The following is a 13,350-nucleotide window of genomic DNA, read 5'->3' as shown; positions in this document are numbered from 1 at the left end:
TATATGTATGCATATCAGCCATAAATAAATAATAAAAACTAAAATAAACAGCGCAGTACCAGGATATCGGCGCACAATCTGGTGATCAGGAGGTGTACGAAACCATTTTTCCGCCGTTACGGGCGTTTCATCCACCAACGAACATGTTCTCTTCAGGTCGATTGCCACCGAAGAAGAATACGTCACTAACATTACAAACGGAGGTGTGTCGACCTATACCAGAACGTCACATAAGTAAGACGCGGTAGGTGCTACGGTTGTCAGGTCGTAAGAGTACGAAGTGACTGGACAGAGAAGCAGAAAGAGAGCACCCTGTGACAAATCGGGGCAACGATGCACAAAAGGGTAGAGGCGCGGCGCTGACACTGAATTCCACTGTCCGGAAAACCCCAGGAGTCGACTCTGAGCGGACCGGAGAGCCGTGTTTACCTCCCGCGGTGCGCTCGCTGCAAAAACGCTCACGTGCCGGAGGAGGCTGTGACGCGAGCTGGCGGACCACTGGTTACGGCTGCCGCCGCCAGAGGCGCTGCAGTGATTATGCACGCCGCACAGCCGGAAGGCCCCCGTTCGTTCCGCCCGTGAGTTGGGCGGCTGGATGCCCGTAGCTGTCAGTCTCGGATCGACACCCCATGAATGCACAGCGACCTCCCGCCAGTTCCGCCACCCATTGTAGACCCTCCAGAAAGACGCACCGATTGTACCACCACCCCAGAAGACAGCTGGAGCGCTATCCGCGACAGGTATTGTGCACAGTCGTTCCTGCCACTCAGCTAGCGCGGGCTTCGGGGCTGACAAAAAGTGCAGCTTCAGGCAGTTAGGTGGCAGGCGTAACACAAATCTCCAATAATGAGATCGGATGGGAGTAAAGAGGAGCGAAGCGGCGTCACTCAACAACCTAAGGAGAATTTAATCGACTTGTGACTCGGCGCTTCGGTGGTCGTCCCTCTTAGTTTACAACGCAGTAAATGTGAGAATTGAATATGTTTATCACTTCCGACCACTCTGCAGGAGAAATACCGAAACCGATATTACACTTAATTTGTATTACATCGTTTTGCGAGACAAGTAGATTTAATGAGAGGTGCAAATAGAGGACGGATGCGTTCCATGCTATTGAGGATCATTTCTGTTTACAAGTAGGACAGAGAAGCATAACATTTCGTTGTCGATAACCGGCTGAAGAATTCTGAAAGCCGGCCAGAGTGGCCGTGTGGTTCTGGGCGCTACAGTCTGGAACCGAGCGTCCGCTACGGTCGCAGGTTCGAATCCTGCCTCGGGCATGGATGTGTGTGATATCCTTAGGTTAGTTAGGTTTAATTAGTTCTAAGTTCTAGGCGACTGATGACCTCAGAAGTTAAGTCGCATAGTGCTCAGAGCCATTTGAACCATTTTTGAATTCTGAAACTCAAAAATGGATCTGAGCACTTGGGACTTAACATCTGAGGTCATCAGTCCCCTAGAACGTAGAACTACTTAAACCTAACTAACCTAAGGACAGCACACACATCCATACCCGAGGCAGGATTCGAAACTGCGACCATAGCGGTCGCGCGGTTCCAGACTGAAGCGCCTAGAACCGCTCAGCCACACCGGCCGGCTGAAACTCATTTTATGCTCTCGTATTATGAGTCTTACAGTCTTTTTGAAGATTATTCTTATTCCCGGCACGCATTCTACGAACGAAGCTGTCAGGTCACTATTGATCAAAATATGGAGAAGAAACAGTAATGAGTACAGAAAACGATAAGATCCCTCTGACACGAACGCTATTAATAGACTATACAGGTGTAGTTGTAACTGACTTCACAGATTCTAGGCACGTACAATTTGGTCAAAAGTATCTCGACACCTATTAATGGATATTAATTTGGGATTGTTTCACACTTCGCCTTTATGGGCGATACTTCCAGTGAGGTGTCTGAATGTGTATGGAGGAATGGAAGTCAGTTCGTCCCCAAAAGAAACCAGAGAAGGTACTGTTACTGAAGGCTGTGGTCTGGAGCGAAGTGAAAGTTCTAACTCATCCCAAAGGTGTCCCATTGAGTTCAGGGCGAGCTTCTGGCCATGTCAGTCTATTTCAGGAATGTTACTCTCCACAAGACATTTGTAATATATTGATTATTCGTTGCTGCTGCTGTAGTGTTATCTTGAAGCTGCGAGAAAGGAGGACAGGCGCTCCAAGGCTCGGGAGCAGAGACGATGCCGAGGGTAGACGAAACTAGGAGAGATATTGTTACATGAAGCACACCGTAAGGGTAGAGCCCTGAGAAAATGCAGACGCCCCCAGACGCGGTCCCAGAGCGCTAGTTACTCTTCAAAGAATTAACATGTAATTTCATATGTCGTCTAGACGCTGTGGTAGGTTGCCACCGTAGAACTTTGTAACCAACAGGCACGTACTAGCGTATAAAGCCAGCTTTATACCAGCCCTGAGAACAGCAAAGTCAGTAGGCTCACAAGGGTCAGAAAGAGAACTAAAACGCCAAAAAAACTGTCGACCTAGCAGTGCCTATTCCGGGGAGCCCGAGGGGCGGGGCTAAATGGCGTATAACAACAATGTTGCAAGCCTTATTTGGCAAAGCAGTTACGTTTAGCTTTCAGCTGAACAATGTTGATACCAAATACGGACTTAGCTAGTACATTAACATCCCCGCCTTAGGAGCAGTTAACGGGACCTAACTAAACCGTGATTGGCAAGCGTCTGCAAGAGACCTGCGGGATTGGCTAGATGACATGTAATGACTAGTGCACGTTTGAAATCACTGAGTCCTATTGACCGGACCTTTCTGTTGTTGCTGCTTCTCTACTGACAATACAGTACCCCTTGCTGACATCGAAATAAGTGTCCAAGGAATAGAAAAGCAACTGAAATCACTCAACAGAGGAAAGTCCACTCGACCTGACGGGATACCAATTCGATTCTACACAGAGTACGCGAAAGAACTAGCCCCCCTTCTAACAGCCATGTACCGCTAGTCTCTAAAGGAACGGAAGGTTTCAAATGATTGGAAAAGAGATATATCTCAGACATCGATCCGTTGTAGAATTTTAGAACATGTTTTTTGCTCGCGTATCGTGTTATTTCTGGAAACCCAGAATCTACTCTGTAGGAATCAACATGGATTCCGGAAACAGCGATCATGTGAGACCCAATTCGCTTTATTTGTTCATGAGACCCAGAAAATATTAGATACAGGCTCCTAGGTAGATGCCATTTTCCTTTGCTTCCGAAAGGCGTTTGATACTGTTCCACACTGTCACCTGATAAACAAAGTAAGAGCCTACGGAATATCAGACCAGCCGTGTGGCTGGATTGAAGAGTTTTTAGCAAACAGAACACAGCATGTTGTTCTTAATGGAGAGACGTCTACAGACGTTAAAGTAACCTCTGTCGTGCCACAGGGGAGTGTTGTGGGACCATTGCTTTTCACAATATATGTAAATGACCTAGTAGATAGTGTCGGAAGTTGCATGCGGCTTTTCGTGGATGATGCTGTAGTATAGAGAGAAGTTGCAGCATTAGAAAATTACAGCGAAATGCAGCGGATAGGCACTTGGTACAGGGAGTGGCAACTGACCCTTAACATAGACAAATGTAATGTATTGCGAATACATAGACAGAAGGATCCTTTATTGTATGATTATATGATAGCGGAACAAACACTGGTAGCAGTTACTTCTGTAAAATATCTGGGAGTATGCGTACGAAACGATTTGAAGTGGAATGATCATATAAAATTAATTGTTGGTAAGGCGGGTGCCAGGTTGAAATTCATTGGGAGAGTCCTTAGAAAATGTAGTCCATCAACAAAGGAGGTGGCTTACAAAACACTTGTTCGACCTATACTTGAGTATTGCTCATCAGTGTGGGATCCGTACCAGGTCGGGTTGACAGAGGAGATAGAGAAGATCCAAAGAAAAGCGGCGCGTTTCGTCACAGGGTTATTTGGTAAGCGTGATAGCGTTACGGAGATGTTTAGCAAACTCAAGTGGCAGACTCCGCAAGAGAGGCGCTCTGCATCGCGATGTAGCTTGCTGTCCAGGTTTCGGGAGGGTGCGTTTCTGGATGAGGTATCGAGTATATTGCTTCCCCCTACTTATACCTCCCGAGGGGATCACGAATGTAAAATTAGAGAGATTCGAGCGCGCACGGAGGCTTTCCGGCAGTCATTCTTCCCGCGAACCATACGCGACTGGAACAGGAAAGGGAGGTAATGACAGTAGCACGTAAAGTGCCCTCCGCCACACACCATTGGGTGGCTTGCGGAGTATAAATGTAGCAGTAGATGTAGAACTTCTTCTATATACCTCCTCTCGTAACCTCTGGTTGTCGAGTACCATTACACAGGGATGTCCGGATACTTTCGATCAGAAAGCGCGTCTTGTTTATAACTCGCTTCGAATGTAGCATAATGAACATCATTACTGTTTTTGTTCCTTAGTGAACAAGTTTCGGAGGAAGAAGAGAAGGAACAGTGACGTGGCTCGACCACAATAAGGGAAAACTTGTACTTGGCTGACTCAGGCGGATTGCGCTACTTCTGACACTATGCGGCGGGCACTCTTGAATGGTATCTTAAAGGCTTGTGAAACTTCGACTGCTTAAAAGCGCCAGAAAAGGGCATTGTATTGAAACAGCATCTGTTACGTCTAAGTATATACTAGAACCGTAAAAAATACGAGCAAAATCGGTGAGTCGTTCAGTGTATGTTTCCCTTAGCGGAAACGACGTATTTTACACAGCGCGAAAATTTTATACATGGAAGCCAGGTGGCATTTGGCTTCACTCCTTCGGAATGCAGTTCTTATGCCTCAAGCACTGCGTCATCAAGTAGTGAACGAAAATTTGCATAATGACATTTCCGGCAGAGATTCACGCACGCGTGCGATTTTGCATTTCGCGTATCCGATGTTTCGAACACCTGCCCTGCCTCTACATTCACGTCATAACTCGTTTTATGTATCTTTTTTTCAGCCCCCTGTCGCGTCCGCCGTATAGAGACAGGCTCCCCACCAGTCGGTCGGAATCCGGTTCTCAGCCTGTTTGTGTAAAACGCCTTCCGTAGTCTGCCCGTAACTAAGGAAGCAGCAATTTGGAACCAGGTGCAGGACGCGAGAGCAATAACTCTGGGAGAATTTTAATTACCACAGATCTCCAGCAGGTGGCAATCTGGAAGGGGCTGCCCCAAAGCAAACGCTGCGTGCCGTGCATAATTCCAAAACACCGGGTTGCCGCCCAAAGACGGGGCCTGGAGACAATGAGCTAAGGGTGGATTTCACAGCCCATTCAGACGGCCTGCATTACGGCCGAGAACAGCTCCATTTAAATTCGGGAAAAAAGCGCCGCTATGCGCTAAAACAGTAATTTAAGAGAGGACGAGAGGCCAACGAGAAGTGAGTGACCCTATGTTTGTTATAACAGTAATCGCGCCCTTGTACGCAGCGAGGTGGAAGACTTTTTGTCTCGTCGCTAGCCACAAGAACCACAGTCGGCCCTCCGTTGTAAGTAATCTTCGACACTGAACTGAATGTGTATTACCTAGCCTAGCGTTTAGAGGTGTTACGGCGTAATGTTACAGTCTCTGGCCCGCCCAAGACCAATTACTAATGAGATCGGTTCTTTCGGAACCTGTAATAACTTCTGGGAGGGAAAGCATATTGCTGCCAAGGATGTAAAAGCGGTAGCTAGCGTTAACAATTAAGTACTGTCAAACACTAGGACTGCCTAAGAGACATGAACAGGATATCCCATTTACCTTGACCACCCTAAATAACTGTTTGTCCACATGCAAATTACAAAATGTTTCAAGCAAATTTTCTTTAGCCGTTAGGGGGACGTCAGTCAGCATGATTGCCTTCGTTGTAGCTTTGTTTTTTACAAAGATATGAACAGCGGTATTACTTTCTTAAATGGTACCTTGTTATTTTTATTCGGTAATTCATTTTCTCTCCAAAAGACCTATTCAAAAATGTATCACGGTGTACCATTCACTGAAACACAACGTTATTAATTACATAACACAACACTGACGTTGACGCTTCCAGCGCTTAGTACAGGTACTCGACTTAATGGAACGCTCCCACGTACTGACGTTGACAGAGGACAAATGTAAACATAACTAGAATGCACACTCGTCATTCCGTCAACCTTGTCAATTGAACAATTGTGTGAGTAGAATGTACACCAACGTAGAGAAGGTAGAAATGCTAATCTATGTCCGCAGCTCGTGGTCGTGCGGTAGCGTTCTCGCTTCCCACGCCCGGTTCCCGGGTTCGATTCCCGGCGGGGTCAGGGATTTTCTCTGCCTCGTGATGACTGGGTGTTGTGTGCTGTCCTTAGGTTAGTTAGGTTTAAGTAGTTCTAAGTTCTAGGGGACTGATGACCATGGATGTTAAGTCCCATAGTGCCCAGAGCCATTTGAACTATTTTTTGCTAATCTATGGGGAATGTAAGTTAGCAGAACAGTAAATGCAATACTGTTTACTTATGTACGGGTACATTTAGCACAGTAGTTTAGTCCTTTTAAATACTGTTGTGTAGAGTAGGCGTACAGCAAAGGCTGACCTTCCTACTAGGTTGTAGGCGACTGATGACCTCAGAAGTTAAGTCGCATAGTGCTCAGAGCCATTTTTGAACAGTAGTATTACTCAGAAGTTGAATACGATACCTTATGCACGCTATACACGAAGTGAAAGTCTTTGAAAAGAAGAACGGTCACTATTTTCATTTACGGATAAATTTTATAGAAAGCTTACATTAGTTTGCTATTGTGGTGTTACACCTCGCCTGCTCTTCCCTTCCGCTAACGAATCAAACCCACTAAAGCTGATGCTACACTGTGCGACTGGGAAGCGTTGGACTCGATTCTACTTCCAGGTGTAAACCAAGCAGTGATTAACTGAAGCTAATCAAGGGTATCTAGATAAATACGAAGGACATTACTACAATGATAACAACGGGAAGAGCCCAAATTTGACTTCTTAATTGATCTGCGATCGATATTTACAAAGCAAAACGAATCGGAAGGATAAAGAGCACTAGTGCCAATACTAACTTTAAATTGTGTCAAGTATCAGTTAAAATAATAGTTACAAAAATGTAATCTATGTAGCCCCCTTAAGGGTGAGAAGAACAAGAGACAGAAATGCTAGCGATGAGATGCAACAGTAGCAGGGATTTTTTTTTTTTTTTCGCTTCTCTTGGTTCAGAATCAGAAGAGCTTAATGACCTGCTGCCCAGGTAACAGGGAAGGTTTAGAACAGTGTAAATTATGAGCTGTAAGCTTCTTTCCAGGGCAGCTAAGATCAAATGAATAAAATAATAATCCGGTCTGTGGTTTTATACCCAGTTGAGACGTGAATATTAACTCGAAAGATGGAAGGGAGCTCTCAATATTCGACAACTCTGTCCTCAGACAGATATTTGCACTAAGAGAGGAAGAGACTGTAACATTACCGCCTGTAATTACGTGAAATTTACTTTATATTTTGAAACTAATAATTAAGAACGTTAAATGTTTCGCGAAATTATTTATTGGAAATCTACCTTTGGAGGTAACTTCATAAAAAAAAACCTGGGGCCCACTTTTACCTTTGCTTTAATCTACCTTCCTTAGTAAAAATCGAGAATCACAATAACTCTGTTATCTTTACTATAAAACTGCAGAATAGCTACGGCAACAATGCGTTTGGTATTTTACTGAACGTGAAACGAAATGAAGTTTACTTTCGTAACAACTGCACTTATAGAGAATCGGACTTCGAGAAAAAATAAATAACTGCAGATTATAATGAATGAAATATGCTGATAGTAATTACACACAAAATCTTTTTTAAAATAATCGAGAACCAAACGAAAATCTTCCGTACTTAATTTCCTCAATTTTTATTAAAGAAATCTATTGTTTTTTCTTTCTATCTAAAATCAGAGAGGATCTTCATATAAGATAGTTGTAATATGAAATTTACTTTTTACGCCTGAGAGAATGTTCAATCCACGCACGTGAATATAACTCACATTTAATAACACCGATCAAGGACAGCAATCAAGAAAGGCCTAATTTCCAACAAGACCTAATCGTAACAGGATAAGAGCGCAAGTGAGACTTAAAGAATAAGAAGGCTTTTCACACATCCTTTTATAATATTCTAATAATGTTATCCTCACTGAAATCTCAGTACTTGTTACAGGTTTCATATATTGCTGCGTTTCAGACATGTTTTAATCACTAAAAATAAATATTGTTTCACTTAAACGTTCTATACACTGTCATTTAGCAATTATTTCTCTTGATATGGGGGAAAAAAACAGGTAATTCCGGCTGTGACCCGCAATACGTGGAAACTAAGGAAAAACAGAGAGCTGCAGGAAATAAGTGAATATCAGACATAACAGGTCTAGGTAAACAAATGCGGTTAACTTCGTATGGACGTGTAAAAATAAGAGCTGAGAAATCGGAGGGTATGTTTTAATAGGAAACATGTATGTGACAAAACCGAGAGGAATACCAAGACGAACATGGTAGGATAACATCAGAAAATAAATCGCTAATGCGGGAGTAGATAAAAAGGACTTATCGCACGTAAAGTCTTTGAAAGGGTAAAAGACTTTAAATATCGTGGCTATACTCAATGGATGTAACGAGACAGACCAGGAAATTACCACATGAATACAAGCAGGAAACAGGTCAAGATTTGCTGTGGGAAAGCTGTTAAAGTCCCGGCTTCTATCGAAATCCTCAAAGACCAAGATCTACAAGACAATAATACAACCTGTAGTCTTATATGGAGCAGGGACGAAGACCATCACCCAAAAGATGGAAAGAAAACTACTGACATTTGGGAATGCCATCCTCAGGCAGATTTATGGGCCAGTGTAAGATGGAGATTAGTGGAGGAAAAAAAAAGAACTGTGAATTGCAGGGGCTATACAAGTCGATGGACATCCTGGCAGTGATAAAAGAAAGAAGACTGAAGTGGTATGGACACGTAATGCGTCGAGAACGCCAGATCACCAGGCAGGTAGTGGAGGAAGATATTAGAGGCAAAAGCCCACGGGGAAGACCTCGACTCCGACGTACTGATCAGGTCAGAGAGGACATGAGTGCGCTGTGGCTGTCTGAAGAAGAATACATGGACCGAGGACGCTGGAGGAAGCTGATTGGTGAGGCCAAAGACCGACTGCGGTTTGTGTGGCCAATGCAGCAGCAGCAGCAGTAACGTATAGTTAAAAATGGCGGAGACTGTTTGATGAGAAAAGGCACCGACTTCGAGCGGCCACAGTAGTGGGAAGAATCTCAGAAATAATTTATTACTTCCCACCTTCGATAGCAAATGCAGAGTCAGATCGTGGCGCCTCCAGCGTCTTGCACTCATCCATGCACCGTGAAACCAGATAGTCTGTTGTGAAGTTTGTATAATTAGTTGGAGGGAGCAGCAGAGGAAAAAGTAAAAGGAGCAGATAAAAATAGAAAATGCAAGGCGTGTTGGGAGAGTAGTGTTACGTAGAGGTGAAACGGTTAGCTTAAGATCGCAAAATATAAGGATAACATCAGCCTAGTTGAAAACTTAGTGAATAAATCAAAAGGAGGAAAACATACGAGAATAACAAATCAAACATATGAGACTATTGCTTGAGGAGTTCCTTTTCCACTTTCCACAAGTGTGAGTCATAGTAAAAGTTTACGATCTTACTTTAGTACGTGAAAGAGGGATACGATGGTTAAAATGAGCTCCTGTTATTTATTACTAGGGGCTTGACACTTAGAAGAATCCTCAAGGAACTGACAATGTTTAAAGTCATACTTTTAAAAAATCCTAAGTTCAGCACAAAAATATTGAATTTGTCAGAAGAAAGGCATCTCAACCCAACGTACCGGTAAGCTGACTAACTGGACCCAGTAGGATGACCTACGTCTGCAACAAATATTATTAATTTTTCATGTTAATGTAGAAAAAATAAACATTTGGTTATTCAAAAACAACATTGTACCACCAGGTACCGTTTCTTAACTCCAGCGATTGTTTTATAAAACCATGACAACTCAAAAAAAAATTTTCATTCACTTACCAAATCAGTTACAATAATCGCACTTCCATGAAAAGCGTTTGTCTTGAATTTCATCCCAGTCGTGTAGATGCAGCAAGCTCCCATTGCTTGCACATAAAACACTGTAACCATAATTTTTTCCATTGTTCGGCTAAGTACCGGAGTTTTAACATTACCAAAGTCACATTGGATATCAATAACCTCTTTAGCTGTATTTAGTATGTATTATTGGATCACTACCCGTTTCGTCGCTCTAAAAGCCACAACGAATGTTGGGTAAATGGATTTCGAGCTTTTCCGCTCTAATGTTTTAGTTATATGTTCTCCTGAAGATGTGGCTTTTAGTGCCACGAAACCGATAGTGATCCATTAATAAAGGACTAAATACAGCTGAAGCGGTTACTACTATCCAAGAGCACTACTCGTAGCCGTGGTTGCCCCACCTACAAGTTTTTCAGCACTACCAAAGTTTTCAAGAACTGTATCGTTATCTATATCAACGTATTGGACAACAATGGAATCTGAAATTCTGACATTTCAAAGTTCAAGTGGAACTTCGACGGCTGCTTCTTGTTAGCAGGAATAAGTAGTTTGAAGCATTTTATTTTGATGATTGCAGTTAACTTCTTAAACTGTCGCTATATAGATTTCTTTTTTCATATGATTCCATGTTGTTGTTTTTTTATATTGAGAAGTGCTTCTTTTAGCGGAGTGCTAATTACATGCATAGAAGGTAATTTATTCATAAGTTTCCGAGATTATACTTCATTACACAGCCGGAAATTGATTCAGGTAGAGCAGACGTGGTCGTAGATCCATCAGGTAGAAGCAGACTAGAAGGTGGCTCGATTTAATCAGAATCACTCGTGTAATGGTATGTATAAAATTGTTTACCTACCTGAAATTTCAATTACAGAGCAATAAAAATTCCACCAAATTTATGTAAAAATGTATGCGGTTTAATAACGGGCGGGTAAGATTAAGAAAGCATGAAAGACGTTTACTGACAATTGATCGCGTCTAAACTCTCCAACCAATATGTCATTATAGTAGTTGTTGTTGTTGCTGCTGTGGTCGTCTGTCCACGCTGCTCTGTCCTGCCCATGGTAATCTGTCCTGTTGATCTCTGTTAATCTCTGTATAACTACTGAAACATACTTCTGTGTGAACTTGCTTACTATAGCCTTGGTCTCCTCCTGTTACTCCCTCTATCAAACTGACAGGTCTTGCGTCAGGATGTGTTCTGTCAGCTACCTCCTTCTTTCAGGCAAGTTAAGTCATAATTTTCTTTTTTCCCCAGTTTGATTCAGTAGCTCCTCATTTCTTCAAAATTCTTCTATAGCACCGTATTTCAAAAACTTCTATCTTCTTCTTGTCTGAATTCGCTGTCGACCTTGTTTCACTTGCATACAACGCTACATTCCAGACGAATATCTTCAGAAAAGACTACTTAATATTAAATTTATATTAAATGTTAACAAATATCTCCATTTGAGAAGTACTTTTCTTGATTTTCTTAGCGCGCATTTTTTTATCCTCTCTACTTCAGTCATCGAAATGTCGCTGGCCAGCAGCAAACCAGACACAATATTTTTTTGCGATTCGTTTCATTATCGAATTGCCTGATGTATATCGTCTACATACCATTCCCATTACTTTACTTTTGTTGATGTTTATTTTAGAACGTCTTTTCAAAGCACTATCCTGTAGACTCTTCATTTTAATTCAAACAATTTCCACTAAATCACATTATAATCATTTTTCCAATCACAGTTTCGTATTGGTTAAGTAATCAGGAGTCAACAGTAATAGGGAAGGGCCTATAAATCGATAAACTAAAAGTCTATGAAATTAATTTGCTAATTTACGCACTAAAATCTATTTTCCCTCAAGAACTGGAACCACCGATAACTTGCCTGAATAGAGGAAAATCTAATGGTGGAGGCAGAGCAACGTTCTTGATCACGAATCATTTAAGTCAGACAATACATAAAATAGCGAAAACCGACAGACGTTCCGGGGCTGTTCAAATCCAAGCCACAGCAATGCCGACACGTAGGAACGGTCCTTCTCCCCCCCCCTTCCCCACGCCCCTGCTATGTTTGGAGAACTGGCGCCACCACAGGGTCGCCAACCTGAGTGCGAGAAAGCCGAGCTCAGGTTTGCATTGCCACATCGACTCAACTTTTGAGCTGCCTTCCAGTATTATCAGAATGGGGAATGTGCTAGTTCAGCGTTACGATCCTATCACCTTAGGAACGGGATTCGAACGGGTAAAGGTCCGTTTACAAATGCAGCTATAGCGAGAATGATTTCGAAGTTCGAAGCCACGGATTGTTTAGACGATAGATCCCGTAGTGGCCGACCGAGCACAAGGCGTAATGCTGCTGACACGGTTCAGGAAGAAATGGAGACTGTAGCAGGTTCGTCTATGCACGGGGAAGTCAGCGCTCGTGCAGTCGCACGTCGCACCGGCATTCCATACACTACCGTTTGGTTGGCACTTAGGCGTACCCACCGATGCTATCCGTACAAAATCCATCGGCATCATGAACTGTTGTTACCTGGCGATTTAGTGAAGCGGAGGTCATTTGCGGTGTGGGCGTTTCAAAAGATGGCGGAAGATGACGACTGGTTGAGTAACGTGTTGTGGACCAACGAAGCTCATTTCAAGCTCCGGGGGTCTGTCAACGCCCACAACTACAGAATTTGGGCTACCGAAAATCCTAGAACTGTCGTGGGAACTCCATTGCACGACGAGAAAGTCACGGTATGGGTTGGATTTACCACATCTACCGTTATCGGGCCTTTTTTCTTCGACGAAATGCGTAATTCTGGTTTTGTAACTGCTACCGTGACGGGTGAGAGGTACGCCGATATGTTACAGAATCGCATCATCCCCAGCCTGGCTGATACCTGTTCGAACGTACGATGTTTATGCAGGATGGCGCTCCACCCCATATTGCTAGACGCGTGAAAGATCTCTTGCGCGCGTCGTTTGGTGATGATCGCGTGCTCAGCCGCCACTTTCGTCATGCTTGGCTTTCCAGGTGCCCAGACCTCAGTCCGTGCGATTATTGGCTTTGGGGTTACCTGAAGTCGCAAGTGTATCGTGATCGACCGATAAAATGGTTCAAATGGCTCTGAGCACTATGGGACTTAACATCTGTGGTCATCAGTCCCCTAGAACTTAGAATTACTTAAACCTAACTAACCTAAGGACATCACACACATCCATGCCCGAGGCAGGATTCGAACCTGCGACCGTAGCAGTCGCGCGGTTCCGGACTGAGCGCCTAGAA

The 13,350-nt window shown here is 43.4% G+C and overlaps 1 protein-coding gene across 1 annotated transcript in view; it reads left to right on the top strand.

The window, feature by feature from the left end:
• The window catches only part of LOC124798950 (paired box pox-neuro protein-like), a 142,058-nt gene extending 132,839 nt beyond the window's left edge, over positions 1-9,219 (top strand). The window contains exon 3 of the mRNA XM_047262483.1: positions 8,923-9,219. Coding sequence (XP_047118439.1) covers positions 8,923-9,219 — 297 coding nt within the window. The remainder of the gene's footprint in view (positions 1-8,922) is intronic.
• Positions 9,220-13,350: the final 4,131 nt, after the last annotated feature.

This window comes from Schistocerca piceifrons, chromosome 5, assembly GCF_021461385.2.
Source record: "Schistocerca piceifrons isolate TAMUIC-IGC-003096 chromosome 5, iqSchPice1.1, whole genome shotgun sequence".
NCBI classification, from domain to species: domain Eukaryota; kingdom Metazoa; phylum Arthropoda; class Insecta; order Orthoptera; family Acrididae; genus Schistocerca; species Schistocerca piceifrons.
The sequence above is the reverse complement of the archived record's forward strand: the minus strand, read 5'-3'. Positions and strand labels throughout refer to the sequence as shown.